We start from the raw sequence: 15,815 nt of genomic DNA, 5'->3' as shown, positions 1-15,815 counted from the left end.
AGCTCCTAACCAAATCCATGCCAAGCCTACCCCAACCATCCTTTGACTGCCACGAGACCACCACTAACCCCACCCACCTCCCCCATAAGGAGTATCCGGTCCACAGACTCCTCCTGCAATGGTCACCCTCTCAAGTCCCCAGGATTCCCAGTGCCAGGAGGATGGTGATTGGGGGAAGTTTTCAGGGGCCTCAAATCCCTGAGAGAACACTGCCCCCTGAGCAGGGAGATTCGCTCTGACAAGAAGAGGGTAAGGGTGTTTGAGAATTAAAGGAAGAAATGGATATGTGTCTGTCAGTGAGAATCTGTGAGAACAAAAGGGATGAATGGAGAAATAGAGAAGGTGGAAATGTGACAAAGAAACAGACTGAAAGGGAGACAGAGAAAAGGTCACAGCAGTGAGAGAAGGAAGCAGGATCTTTCTACTATCTCAGTGGAATACCTCTGGTCAAGCAATTTTCTCCCAAACTCCAACAGTGTTATTTTAAAGAAAAGACATTACCATGGAAAATAGGTAAATAGTGTTTTCCAGGATAATCAGCTTAGTTTTACTAGCAACTCCATTAACAGAAGATTTCAGGTAAGTGCAGTCTCCCTCACTGCAAAGATCACCAAGGACATGGAAAGTTTTATCTTCAATCTGAAAAAACAGAAAAATAAGATCCTTAAAATAAAATAAATGAACAACCCTACAGAATTAAAATCAAAATCAATTCTTTACTAGTAAGTTTCAAAAGGTAATAGGTAAAACGTTTTTTTTAAAAGTCATGTAGGAAATTTCCTCCTAAGATTCATAAACAAAATACTCTAGAAAGAAACAGCAGTAAGATAATTAAAAGGAAAAAAAAAGTTATAGAACATATCTATAGCACCATAATGCTACAGATAAAGGTTCATTTAAGAATAGCAATAAAAAAGTGAAATAGAAATACAGATCAAAGTAAGCAAAAGTATTAAAATTCAGTTGAGTATATTACATGTTAGTACTCATTTCTGAGTACCCAAAGTCAAATTTAGTTTTACTGTGCCAAAGTTAGTAACGAAAAAAGCCAGAACCCCATAATTAGATAGATTTTACCAACATATAGATCCAATTCATGGGTTTCGGTTATGATTTAAGAAGATAAATTAGCTGGAGATTGACCACAATTTTCTTACTCTGAGAGAGAGAGTACCGAAGAACAGATTTCACACTTAATCTTCCAAGGAAGCTGACAAAAGGACATGAAACCTTTCTGTTTAAAAGGACGTTTTCTCATATACACACTCAAGAAAAAGATTTCCCTTACACACAGAAAATTCATTTAAATCTTCTTTATTTTTCATTTCAATTCCCATGTTAGTGTCAGAGTCCTGTGGCTATTCTTTTCAAATATATTATGTAGGCTAAAGTGAAATAGGTCACACTGCAGTATTTATACATGGTTCTCATCTATCCTAAGTTAAAAAATATGACATTTTACTCTGCTTTGTAACCTACTAAAACAGCCATTTGAATGTTTGTGGAATTCTCAGGACATAAAGGTTAGATTGGGAACAGTTTTGTTTAAAGATCTACAGAAGCACATTCTAAGTTCGTGAATGTAGTTCCATGAGCAGATTAGAACAAATCTGCAATTTAATTTACCATTTACCAAGGGATAAGAAGGGGTTCCTAGACCAGAGGTACCAATATGAACTGCAACTCTCACATACTAAAGTAAGTAGATTTCCCATCATCTGTCTAAATCTCAGAGAAAGAAAACCAATGTGTCTCAAAACGTTGGGTAATTTAAAGCACATCATTGATAAATTCATTTTGCAGGATTTGAAATCTCTTAGCTCGTACTAAAAATGATTTATTCTATTCTCTGAATACTTACTATAGGAATTTGGTTGAGTTCTCATATTGTTTTTTAACCCTTTTAGCATTTCATTTTGCCAATATAATGGACTTTTAAAAATTGAGGTCTATCATAAAAATTTTGACTAGAGATTCTTAAAGTATGACCTGTGGATCCCTTGGGGTCCCCAAAACCCCTTTAGGAGTTCCACAAAGTCAAACAATTTCATAGTAATATAATGTTATTTGTCTTTTTTTACCCTCATTCTCTCAAGTATACAGTGGAATTTTCTAGAGATTGCAGGACACGTGATAATGTTATTGCTCTGATGGCTAATGGAATGTGTGCTTGTAATAATCTTTTCTCCGTTTATCCTGCAACTCAACAAAAAACCCAACCCGGTTTTTAAAAAAAGGCAAATAATTTGAATAGACATTTCTCTAAAGAAGATAAACAAATAGCCAATCAGCATACGAAAAGATGCTTAACATCATTAGTCATTATGGAAATGCAAATCAAAACCACAGTCAGATACTACTTCCACATATGAGGATGGTTTCTTTAAAAAAAGAAAAACAACAACAACAACAACAAAACAAAACAAAAAAACCCACCAGAATATAATTGTTGGCAAGGAAGGATATGGAGAAATTGGATCCTTTGTGCACTCCTGGTGGGAATGTAAAATGGTACAGACACTATGGAAAAGAGTATGGTAGTTCCCCCCAAAATTAAAAAGAGAATTACCATATGATCCAGCAATTCTACTTCTTTGGGTATATGCCTAAAAGAATGGAAATCAGGGTCTCGAAGAGATATTTGTATACCAATGTTCATAGCAGCATTATTCACGATAGGCAAAAGGTGGAAGCAACCCAAGTGTCCATTGAAAGATGATAAATAAAGTGTGGTATATACATACAATGGAATATTATTCAGCCTTAAAAAGGAAGGGAATTTGGACATATGCTACAACAACAGAAGGACCTCAAAGACATTATGCTAAGTGAAATAAGCCAATTACAAAAGGAGGAATGCTGAATGATTCCACTTATAAGAGGTACCTAGAGTAGTTAAATCCACAGAGACAGAAAGTAGAATGGTGATTGCTGGAGGAGGGGTGGGTGGAGAAGTGGGAGTGGGCTCTTACTGCTTAATGGGTACAGAGTTTCAGTTTTGGAAGAGGAGAAAAGTTCTGCAGATGGATGGTGGTGATGGTTGCACAACAATGTAAATGTATTTAATGCCACTAAACTGTACACTTAAAAATGGTTAAAATGGTAAATTATATATTATGTATATTTTAAAAACGTACATTAAAACAATAATAATTTTTTTCTCAGTGTAATTTTCTAAATGGTAAATATTACTAGATGTAACTAATACAAACAAAAGCTCTTAGGGGAGTCTCAATAACTTTTAAGAGTATACAGAGGTCTTGAGACCAAAAAATTTGAGAACTACTACTTTAGATATAAATACATTCACATAATTTAGGGGCTTGTTACATGTCTGATTCAAAACTATTATTATTATTATTTTTTTTTTACCAATCTTTTATTCTTAAGGAACCCCACAGCCAAACTGAATAAATAATCAGAAACTGTATAGGGGGTAATTTCTCCAAATTCGTCTGAAATAAAAGCTCATGACATTCTCCTAATTATAGTCATAATAATCAATGGCTTAAGAGAAAGTAGAGAGTTAAAAAATACTCTACTTAGTATGACAGAGATCAGATTCAGCTCTGAGCTGTAGAACAAAACCAAAAAGGCTTACCTGCATGCTATGTGACCCATCACGGTTATATGTTACAGCTATGGCTACATCTTTACGGAGAAAGGGGGGAAATTGAAGAAAAATTAGAAGACGTTCATTTATTCAGTAACTGAGATTCTGAAAACCTCACTTTCAACCTAAGGATAACTAGTTGTTAGGGATATCAACATCTTTTAACTCCCTGACAATAAAGATTAAAAAAATTTAAAAATCAGACAGGTTTCAATAAAGGTGAATTTCAAACTTTTCTTTTTTAAAACTGGAGTTTTAGCTCTTTTAAGTTTATAGGATATTTCAGATACTTTCCTCTCAACAAGAAAGGCTGTAGTGTCATAGTAGAAAATGTAAGTAATTGGGAAAAGAGAAGTTCTGGCTTAAGACCCAAATCTGCCGTCTGTGGCATGATCACCTCTGTGATCTTGACCAAGTCATTTAAAATCTTGCTTTTCTGATCCATTCTGACCCATCAACTGGGTATGAGAATGTAAATGATTAAATAAATGTGAAAGTGCAGACTATACACATATAATATACAATATATTTATATCATTATGTGAATACAGAATAGGTTAAAGATTATCCTAGGAGATGGAAATTTTGTGGGGTAGAGAATGCAGACCAAAGTCATTTCATCTACTCCTGACACATCAACCAGCATCTTGATGCTGCCAGCTCAGATCTGTTTCCAGCCTTGACCTTCCTTCTCCAGAACTCTAGTTAGTCACTCCTAGCAGGATCCTCCATTGGCACTTTAAAATAAACATGGTGGAGCCAACAAATCACCTCCCCAGTCCGCCTGCCTTCCCTCCTGACCTGTGAGCTCCATGACTGACACCATTTTCCTTGTCATCCAGGTTTATAACCTATCATTCTTGCCTTCTCCTTCTCCTTTGCTTTCCACCTCCAAGAGTCACCACAAAGCTGCCAAATTCTTCCCCTGGAGGACCTGTCCTCTACACTTCTTCCTGTCCATTCCCATCGCTCTACTCTGATTCAGTCCCACAGCTTCTGGCCTGGCTGCCTCCAAAGAGGTCTTTCCAAAACTTCCTGCTTCCTGTCTCAACCGTTCCAGCCGATGCTGCCTAGCATGTCCCCACCACGTTCAAAATACTTGGCCTGGTATGGAAGGCACCAAACTCCCAGTCTTGTTTCCCACTATTCTTCTACATAGCCCTGTGTTCCAAATAAATGGGAAAATGGGCCAATTAATATTCTCCATATGTGCCTCTAGCCTTCCCCACAATTGTGCCTCTTTGCTCATGCTCCTCCTTCACACTTTGCTGGTCCTCAGCCACACCAACCAACACATCACGCTCACTCGCTGTCCTTGGAAAGAGTCTGTCTAGGTGGAATGAATTCTCTCTCCTCTGAACATTAAGACTTCGGCATATAAAACACCATTATGATTCTCCCCTCATCCAGTTTTATATGACAGTGATTTCTCTCTTTATCAGTTGTTTTTAAAAATTGCAAAAATAGGACTTCCCTGGTGGCTCAGTGGTTAAGAATCCGCCTGCCAGTGCAGGGGACACGGGTTTGATTGCTGGTCCGGGAAGATCCCACATGCCGCAGAGCACCTAAGCCTGTGCGCCACAACTACTGAGCCTGTGCTCTAGAGCCCAGGAGCCACAATTACTGAGCCCACGCACCGTAGAGCCTGCGTGCTGCAACTACTGAGCCCACGCACTACAACTACTGAGCCCACGCACCACAACTACCGAAGCCTCCGCGCTCTAGGGCCCACGTGCCGCAAATACTGAGTCCGCGTGCAGCAACTACTGAAGCCCGCGCACCTAGAGCCCATGCTCTGCAACAAGAGAAGTCACCGCAATGAGAAGCCCACGCACCACAACGAAGAGTAGCCCCTGCTCGCCACAACTAGAGAAAGCCTGCGCGCAGCAACGAAGACCCAATGCAGCCAAAAATAAAAAAATAAAATAAATAAATTTTTTAAAAATTAAAAAAAAAGAATCATAGTAAAGACATTGCCAGGAAAACTCTAAATTCTTTTATATATTATAGGGTAACTGAATTTGTTCCTCCCTCCTCTAGGTATCTCTTGACCCCCACAAGAGAACCTTAAACATCCTCTTATAAATTTAATATATGTTTAATATCCTCTTACATACTTAATAAAGTATATAAGTTTAGCATGGTGCAGTGTTAGGTAAGCACATGTACCCTGGAGCATGGGTTCAAATTCTGGCTCCACCAATTAGTTTTGGTGTGACTTCAAGAAAACTATTAATCTAAGACTTGGTTCGCACTTTATAAAATTGACACTAAGAGTAACACTGATCTCACTGGCCTATTCTGAAAATGCAAGTGAAATAATCCATGGAACGTGCTTAACACAGTGTCTGATATATACCAAACACTCAATAAATCTTAGCCATTATTATTGAGGGTAGGGCAGGGTTCTGTGAAACATGGTCATAGTAACAAAGGAAGATTATTTTTCAAGCCCTGAATATTTAAAATGCTGGGTCGTTCTTACTGAGAACATTAGGAGTTGGTTCTCCTTTAGATTCACAAATGCTTCTGGGCCCTTAGACTTCCTGTTTGGAGCACTCTCTTAATCAACCATGGTCACTACTGATTAGCATATATTAGAGACTCACCATAACATTCTGAAAGCTCTTATATTCAGACCTGGATTATTGTTGAAAAATACTACCAAAAGGATGTAGTGAACAGCATGCATATTGGCTTTTCAATTATATATTTATTTACTTTAAAAATTAAAAAAACAAAATCCCAAAAAATGCAGCATAATTCAAAACACTGCTCAGAGCCTTAGTGAAGATCCATGCCAAATTACAGTTGGCTCATCTGAATTACAATCACACATGTGATCTTTCTGTTTAATTTAGGTTGAAGAGGTCACTGAAACTTTGCTGCTGATACTTGTGTTCAGCATATAGGAGTCTAGAGTACGATACTCCCAGATTTTGGAGGCTGTTTTTTAGGACGAAATGAATAAATACACCAGTATAAAATGGATAGGTTAACCATTTGCAGAATGCTACTTTATAAGGGATGTTTGCAAACTTTCTTTCCATGTACTCAAGGCACTTAGGGCAATGACCATCTAGGTTCAGAATGAAAAAATACCTAAAGAGCTATAACCCAATCAACTTCTGTGAACAAAGAATCTTTTAATAAGTGACTGGATATCTACACAGAGTTGAGGTACAGAAAATCCCACTCTGTCTGGGGCAGAGGGCGCTGTGATGAGCTGGCAGGAGCATTCTGTTCTACATGTAGAATGTAGGCACATTCTGATATCATTGACACCTCACATTTAAGGTCATCCAGTCCTCCCAGCCCTGACTCTGCACCCATCTGGCTTGCCAGGCAAACTGTCCTGCAGCAAGAGGGATACAGCCACCTGCTATCACAGGATTCTGGTTCCTCTGGTACACTGTTCCAGCCATAAGTTTATAAACCACCTTTTGGCTTAGGTTTCAGCCCTTGCTGACTTAAGTTACAATAAATCAGGCCCCCTCCTGAGCCTATTCAAATTAGTTTGCAATCAAAACTCAATTTTCCACTGTAAAAGTGGTGGAAATAGCACAGGGGCCAAGGTCAGAAAGACTGGGTGTCAATCTTGGCTCTGCCACTTACTAGCCTTGAGTAAGTTTTACTGCACCTCCCATGCCTCAGTTTCACCACCAATAGGTGGGTAAAACAGTGACTCCCCTTCATTAACGCTGCTTTTCTTCTTTAAAAGTCATACATGCTCACTGAAGAAAAACTGCAAAGCAAAGAAAGTACAAAGAAGAGGCGGAAAAAAGACTGCCTCAAATCCCACCATCCAACGATAATCTCACTAATGTTTTGTCATATTTCATTTCAGCCATTTTGCTATGTACGTTTTATGACATATTTTAAAAATATTTACCAAATATAGAAAAAGTGTAAAAAAGAAAAAAAATATCATTAACTCTACCACCCAGAGCCAATCAATTCTATTATTTTAGCATGTTTCCTTCCAATGTTTAGGCTAGGGATCTTAAAAAATGTAATTGATAGTGGCCAGACTGAATCCTTTTTTTTCAGGTAAATGTGCTATATTTCTATGAAGCACATTCCTCTTTTAATAAAACATTACTTACTGTTTTTACCATCCCTAAGAGTCATGTTTCTGGTATAACAGATATTCAGTCTTCTTCCACTGCTGGATACAAAAGGAGAGTATTGATCTAGAAAAAATTTAAAATTCAACAACAAATTAATGAACATCAAGCTTACTAACAGGGGCTTCCCTGGTGGCGCAGTGGTTGAGAGTCTGCCTGCCAATGCAGGGGACATGGGTTCGAGCCCTGGTCTGGGAAGATCCCACATGCCGCGGAGCAACTGGGCCCGTGAGCCACAATTACTGAGCCTGCGCGTCTGGAGCCTGTGCTCCGCAACAAGAGAGGCCGCGATAGTGAGAGGCCCGCGCACCACGATGAAGAGTGGCCCCCGCTTGCCGCAACTGGAGAAAGCCCTCGCACAGAAATGAAGACCCAACACAGCCATAAAAATAAATAAATAAATAAAATTTAAAAAATTATAAATAAATTATAATAATAAATAAATAAATAAATAAATAAATAAAAAATAAATTATAAATAAAAAAATTAAAAAAAAAATAAATAAATAAAATTAAAAAAAAAAAAGCTTACTTAAAAAAAAGCTTAAAAAAAGCTTACAAAAGAAAACGTTAAGAGGTCCTATACTGGCAGCTCAAATGTGTTTTCTTTGTTCTATTCACTGCTTTAAATTTATTAAAAATTTATTAAAAAAAAATTTATTAAAAATTTATTTAAAAAAAATTTTTTTAAAGCCATTTTTTCCTTTTTCTTCTTTTTTTAATATTTATTTATTTATTTTTGCCTGCCTTGGGTCTTAGTGGCGGCACGTGGGATCCTTCGTTGCGGCACGCGGGCTTCTCTCTAGCTGTGGCACGTGGGCTCCAGAGCATGCGGGCTCAGTAGTTGTGGCTCGTGGGCTCGTGGGCTCCAGAGTGCATAGGTTCTGTAGTTGCAGTATGCGGGCTCTCTAGTTGTGGCGCGTGGGCTCAGTAGTTGCAGCACGCAGGCTTAGTTGCCCCGTGGCATGTGGGATCTTAGTCCCCTGACCAGGGATCGAACCCATGTCCCCTGAATTGGAAGGCAGATTCTTAACCACTGGACCACCAGGGAAGCCCCCTCATTGCTTTAAATTTAAATTAGACACTTTCATTTACGGCTCAGGAAATTTTATATGAAAAAAATCCCAGTTTCTCTTGAAAATCAGAATATTTGCAGCCTCAACTCTCATCCTCTGGTGACGTAAACTGCACAGTGGTCACCTTTTTTGACAGGACAAACGCATTCCAGGTCACCCAAATCCTCACCACTCACTATTTTTCTTTTACCTGGCCTCTTTTACTCTTCTCTGTTACTGGTCCACCCCAGACATTTGTGTGTTCACCCTCTGTTAGACAATATCCAGGAGCTACAGAGTAGCTAAATTGAAGCAATTTATTCTGAAACTCCTCACTGTGCTGGTTATAAATTTTAAAAAGGAAAGTGAGAGTAAGAGGACACTCCATTCTAAAAATGCTAAGTCCAGGCTTAGGAATACCAGATGGGGGTATAGTTAGACGCATTTATTTAATGTAAAAGGACCAAATGAGGACAGAGCACAAATCTCCAAATATAGTTATATATTTTAAGCTTTCAATGTAACTTTCTTGAATGAATCTAGAAATTAAAGATCCCAATAACAGGATCCTATAATAATATAATAATCCTAATAATAATGAAGGGATAAATGGATTCAAATTTTTCTTTTTCTGTTTGCTCCAAAGATCAGAGATAGCCTGAGGAAACATTATGGAGCAAATTTGGGAGAGCTCAGATTTTGCCAATTTAGAGGGAAGAACTTCTTAATGGAGAACTGACTGAAACTGTAATTAACTAACAAATTTTCATTATGAATTTCCAGCTTCCTGAGGTGTCAGGAGGCTGGGCAACAACTCAGCAGGGATGCTGAAGCAGGGATGCATGCGTGTGGCAGCCAGGATGAATCTGTCAGAGTCCCCCCCGTGCCCAGATTCTATGATACAGTGAAGTACCTAGGTGTCTAGCTAGTCAGAAATTTGATCACAGAATAGAAAAAGAGAGGAGGAACTAACTCAGCAATAAATCATGGGTAACCCAAGGGAATCTGAGCATCTCTGGCGCTCTGTCTTTAGTCTCCAGGACCAAGGAAGTTGCTGCAGGTACAGAGGATACAACAAAGTAGGCCACAAGGAGTGGTGAATAAAAGAAGTTGGAAGGAAATGAAAAATAAATTAAAAAAAAAAAAAAGTTGGAAGGGATATCAGCATGGGATGCGGGGAGAACTGGTGTTTGCTTGAAAATAATTCCTTCTCTACATTACGCTGTTAGGTGATGAGTTAAGTTATATTTAATGGGTTAAAGGGTGTTGATGGGCGCATCCATGTTATGTGAGGAGCTCTACTTCACACTAAAAAACACTTTAGCAGAGGAAGGTGTCAATCACTGACAGAAGAAAAGGGAGGTAGGAGTGGCATAAATAAAGAAAAGCGGGAGTTCCCTGGTGGCCTAGTGGTTAGGATTCTGGGCGTTCACTACTGTGGCCTGGGTTCAATCCCTGGTTGGGAACTGAGATCCCATAAGCCATGTGGCACAGCCAAAAAAAAGCATGTTCAATGATTATTCATAAAATCTTGATAAGCAGAAGAAAGAGAAAAGCATTCCGTACCTTGTGTCTGGATTTTGAAAACATCAGTCATAGCTTTCTCCTTGAGGATGAGCCCCAGAGCTGCCTGGCATAAAAATTCGTTGGCTGTGGTCTTCCGATGGGGCAACAGTTCTTTGCGGTGCTGAGGGATGAAATCAGTGTGCACATTCCCAGCTTCAAACTCTGGGTGGCCAGACAGTTTGAGGAGGAAGTCAATGTTGGTGTGCAGCCCAACAATCTAGGGGAAAGAAAAGCCGATTCCCCAGTGAGTGGGGAAAACAACATATTCAGAAAAACATTTCTATGGCATCTGCTCTTTCTACTAAGTATTTTCTACTATGAATAACCCTCAGGAAAAAGAAAACAAAACGAAAAAACCCACTTCATCATCACTATACATCTGCACACAACACTATGTAATTTACTATGATGGAGACAATGTAGGAAATGGTGTTGGGTAGGTAGCGTGGAGACGTTTAATTGACTCAGGTTAGGAAAGCAAGTAAACGTTAAGAAACTTAAATGAGATTTACTTGCAAGATATCGAAGACTTGCCGCTCAGAACACACCCACGAAATAGGAAAACCACAAACAGAGTAAGATTGCTGCACTGGGGATGGGTAGGATTATACGACCTGAAAAGAGCTTCCTTCCAACACTAAAATCCAACTTTGACACACCGATATAAAAATTTAAAAAGGTATAAAATTAACCCAAATCCACCCAATAAATGGGATCCCGGGCAAAACTGCTATCTGAGCCTTGGGTTCATTCATTCATTCACTCATTCATCCATTCATTCATTTATGTTATAGCCATTTACCGAGTGCCTTTTATTTTATTTATTTATTTATTTTTTTAAAATTTTATTTATTTATTTATTTATGGCTGTGTTGGGTCTTCGTTTCTGTGCGAGGGCTTTCTCTACTTGCGGCAAGTGGGGGCCACTCTTCATCGTGGTGCGTGGGCCTCTCACTATCGCGGCCTCTCTTGTTGCGGAGCACAGGTTCCAGACGCGCAGGCTCAGCAGTTGTGGCTCACGGGCCTAGTCGCCCCGCGGCACGTGGGATCTTCCCAGACCAGGGCTCGAACCCGTGTCCCCTGCATTGGCAGGCAGACTGTCAACCACTGCGCCACCAGGGAAGCCCCCTACTGAGTGCCTTTTAGGTGCCAGGCCCTGACCTGGATACTGTGGACACAGTGAGGAACAAAACACAGTCCTTGCCTCCACAGAGCTTACATTCAAGGGACAGATGACAGCAATATCTATAAACAAATATCTAATATAATGTCAGGTGATATGAAGAGAAAGAAGGCTGGCTAAAGGAAGAGAGAACAGCAAAGGGTTCTGTGGGGTGGCCTGGAAGGACTCTGAGGATCACAGTGAGCAGGGCTGAGGATGGTGAGGAGGGAATCATGTGCGGGAAGAATATTCTGGAAGGGAGAATGGGAACACATGGCTCCATGCTGGGTGTGTCTAAGGAGTAGCAAAGAGGCCAGTGTGGGTGGAGCCACAGAAAAAGAAGGTTTGATCAAATTCACGATATATAATAATTTGAATATCATGGGTTAATAAGAAGTCCTTCTATGAAGCTAAATCAATGTGGTATGGGACTTACTGCACCAAGGAAATGAATGGCTACAGAAAAGCAACAAAATCTTTCAAATGGGTAAGACTGAACATAATTATCTTCCTTCACAGAAAATAACACCAGACTATAGGCCACACGCGTGTCGTGGCCTCATCTACAGGATGAATAGAAATTTCATACTGAGGTTAACACTGATGCTGATAGTTTTAGTCTTGCAATCTTTCTTTTCTAGCTGAAATTAAGAAGTCCTCAAACTCTATTCTGACCCATAGGAAATTCTCCCATGTGAAATTATTCTGTTTGTGACTTATGGGTAATTGGAGGAAATAAGTTGACAAGGACAAAGTTGACCAATCGTAACAGTCACGCTTGGCTGTAGAGATGCAGAGAACAACAGGGCCACTGACACGGCCCCAGGTCACTCACACTGTACTGTCGAAGGCTGTACCTCAGTTTCATCAAGGCTGCCTGGCGATCTGCAGCCCACACAACCAGCTTTGCAATCATGGGGTCATAATGCACTGAAACTTCATCTCCTGAAATTGAAAAACCACAGTAACCAAAGTTAAAACTTAAAGAGAGAAAGTATGATAAGTAAGACATTCTCCTGGGGCTTTACGTACATTTCACACTTAATCCTCACAAACTCCTGCACCACAGATATCCTTACCACCATTTTATTCATGAGGAACTGAGGCTCACGGGGGTTTAAAAACAGAAGTTGTTAAGGAGGGTGTGGCCATCCAAGAGCACCACGCCTCAAATAGTCATTCAGTGACACACAGGCTGGTTTTCCCCATCCTATCTTCATCTGAACCTTCTTTTCCCTTCTCATTTTAGGAAGTCAGTACAAACTCCCTCTACCCTCTCATATCACAATCACTTCTGTCCTTGGCATTTCCTTCCCTCCACCCCCTCAGTTTCCTCATCAGAAAAAAAAAGGACAATAATTCCTCTATCCTATATGCTTGTTGGGAGGATTGACAATCAAGTGCCAAATGCCATACCTGGCAGAGCTGATAAACAAATAGCAGCTGTCATTACCATGACCAGAGTCTCAGAGAACAAGAATGTGAACCATGCACATCTCACTGGTTAGAATGGTTCAAGATAAAAGGATGTGGTGTGTTACATAGAATACGGTTCTAGGACCTTTCTGTGATTTTGACAGGCCACTGGACCCCTCTGAACCCCAGAGTCTTCATCTGTAGAATCAAGGGGTTAGATCACACTCCCTTACCCACCCATCCATCCACCCACCCACCTACCAACACATAGTGAACACCTTCTAGGCCTAGGCTTGAGCAAAGTCCTGCAAATATAACATAGAAGACATAGTCCCTCTCTTAAGACTCTTACAGTCTAATGGAGAAGCTAGACAAGGAGTAAAAGATCATCATAAGATAATATAAAAGGGCAATGCCCAAGGTGAATACACAAGGGACTCAGGGAACACAAAAGAGGGGGGTTGGGGGAAGCTTCCTGGACTAGATTATCCTCCTCAGTGCCAGGATGTGAATCTGGGAGTCTGTTTTAGAATTACATCTCTGTTATCCTTTGAGCACCTTTATTAAAGTATATTGCAAGCTTTGCTTGCCTCACAGATTCTTTTTTTTTCTATTGCAAGTTCCCTCTTCTCTCTATGATGTGCCGCTGATATGAAAAAATTTACTGACTACCAAATCTTGCTGTGGGTTAGCCAGAACTCTCAAAATGCTGCCAGTTTATCATTAAGAAGTCCTCATTCATTTTGGCTTTCCAGACCCTATACAATTTGCTCTCATTCTGGATCTCCAGCCATATCTCCAACTACTCACTGTCCTGAACCCTTATCTCCAGCCACATATTTTCTCACAGTTCTTCAAACACATCTTTAGTTAAATCCTCTTTTCTTTACTTTTCTGTATGCTGTTATATCTGCCTACTCAAATCCACTCCAGACTTCCTCTTAGAAACGTGTCCTGATTATACCAGCCTAACATAACCTGTTATTCCTGAGAATTGCTGTATTTTATCACTCACCATCTGTATAACTTCTCTGGCAACTAAAGTTAAGGTGGCAGTAGACAGTGGTGGCTCAGAGCATTAAACCTGGAGCCAGAATGCCTGGGTCTGAATCTTGGCTCCAAGGGTGACCTTGGACAAGTCACTTCTCTGTGCCCTGGCTTCCTCATCTGGAAAATGGGAGTGATAATAACACCTATTCATAGGGTAGTTCTCATAGTTAAAGGAGCGCAGGTAGAAAAATCACCTAGAACAGTGCCTGTACATAGTAAGTGCTAAATAACTGTTATGACCATCGTTATTAATCATACGTGAATCGTGATAGTTCTTGCACTGTCATTTTTTTACTTTTCTTTCTTTTATTTATTACTGTTTAGCTTGCACTAAATTTATTTATTAATTTTTCAGCTTGACTTTCAGTACCTCGAAGGCAGAGTGCCTTGGACATAGCAGTTATCAGTCACCTTAAATTATATTTGGAACTAGGCAAAGTAAAAAATATAAAACAGTACCCACAAAATATTTGTTGCTTAGGCTTGACTAAGTGCTGCTGCATTTCAAAAAAGAGAGTAGTACTGCTTAAAAATACTAGTTATTCTTTAAAAATGACTATTCCAGAAGGAAAAGTAAAGATTACCGAGAAATCAATTAAATCCTTTATTTTAAAGCACACTAGATATATCCACAAGACATAGGGAAAAGACCCCATACAAAACCAATAATGTACTAACAATTTTTAAACACTGAGACTTTTTGCTTTATTTCACTTTACCTTGCCGTACTCCAGTTTCAATCCTAGTGGCAAGGTCTGCTCGAGGGGTGGAGAGATGCACTAATGGTCCAGCCCCTGGCATGAAGTTATTGTTAGGATCTTCTGCATATATTCTAGCTTCAAAGGCATGGCCCCGCAGAGTTATCTCTTCCTGGCTCAAAGGAATCTTCTCTCCTGCTGCAATCTGGTAAAAGAAGAGTATGTGCTTCTTATGAATATACACCTTCTAGCAGCTATGAGACTTACTCAATGGTCTTATTCTTTTCTACGTAAAATGTACATCAGGACTTTATAATGAAGCCAAATAAAAACTCTTATTTTATCCACCCACTCGAGTATTGGGCAAAAGCAAAAGTAGATTAAAAAACAGATGCAGCTTGAAAATACTGTACTAATTACAATGGGTTTCTAGAATTTTTAAATAGAGAAAACAGGCAAACCAATGACTAAATCACAAATATAAGTATCAGTGCTTTTTCAATATAATGAAAACTGAAATTCCTTACTGGCAAGATATTCTCAGTTTTCATTTAAAACATTAGCACTCAGTTACCAAATCAAGCTTTTTTATAGTAAATTATTAGCTGGTGTTTAGGACTATTTTCACAGCTATGCCTAAAGCGTGGCATTAGTCATCTTTGTCATCTTCATCACCAAGTGATCAAGCAAAACAAACAGGGGAACATGATGTTTTTAAAATTTTGTTACGTTTATGTATATTGCAAGATACAAGATTATAAACAGGATGATCAGCATTGTTTATCACTACTGTAATTATTATTATTTTGGCTCTTATATACTAATACAACAAATCTCTCTCTTCAACTAATATAACTTGGAAAAGGCTATTGGAGGGCACACTGTCACTCTCTTCTCTCTCCCCTTGTTTTCCTCCAAGATGAGAAAATGACAAACTGAGATGGCAAAAGATACAGGGAAAAACTCTAACTTAGCAGCACACTGAACTAGACAGGTAAGTGTAAAACAAGCAAAGGTTTCATCTCTTTAAATCTGTAGATAAGAAAAATCAGGAACCACAACAGTGAAAATGAAAGGAAAATGGACTAAATTGAATGGCTTTATGCCATGGTGTTTGGAACCAAAGACT

The 15,815-nt window shown here is 39.3% G+C and overlaps 1 protein-coding gene across 4 annotated transcripts in view; it reads right to left on the bottom strand.

Annotated features, from left to right (window-relative positions):
- The window catches only part of MCCC1 (methylcrotonyl-CoA carboxylase subunit 1), a 60,799-nt gene that overhangs the window by 4,525 nt on the left and 40,459 nt on the right, over nucleotides 1–15,815 (bottom strand). For all 4 annotated transcript variants that reach the window (XM_061193363.1, XM_061193365.1, XM_061193366.1 and 1 more), the window contains 6 exons: nucleotides 14,708–14,891; nucleotides 12,358–12,467; nucleotides 10,361–10,577; nucleotides 7,720–7,806; nucleotides 3,602–3,651; nucleotides 502–639 (listed from right to left, as the gene is read on the bottom strand). In XM_061193363.1, coding sequence (XP_061049346.1) covers nucleotides 502–639; nucleotides 3,602–3,651; nucleotides 7,720–7,806; nucleotides 10,361–10,577; nucleotides 12,358–12,467; nucleotides 14,708–14,891 — 786 coding nt within the window. The remainder of the gene's footprint in view (nucleotides 1–501; nucleotides 640–3,601; nucleotides 3,652–7,719; nucleotides 7,807–10,360; nucleotides 10,578–12,357; nucleotides 12,468–14,707; nucleotides 14,892–15,815) is intronic.

Source organism: Eubalaena glacialis, chromosome 6 (genome assembly GCF_028564815.1).
Source record: "Eubalaena glacialis isolate mEubGla1 chromosome 6, mEubGla1.1.hap2.+ XY, whole genome shotgun sequence".
Lineage (NCBI taxonomy): Eukaryota > Metazoa > Chordata > Mammalia > Artiodactyla > Balaenidae > Eubalaena > Eubalaena glacialis.
The sequence above is the reverse complement of the archived record's forward strand: the minus strand, read 5'-3'. Positions and strand labels throughout refer to the sequence as shown.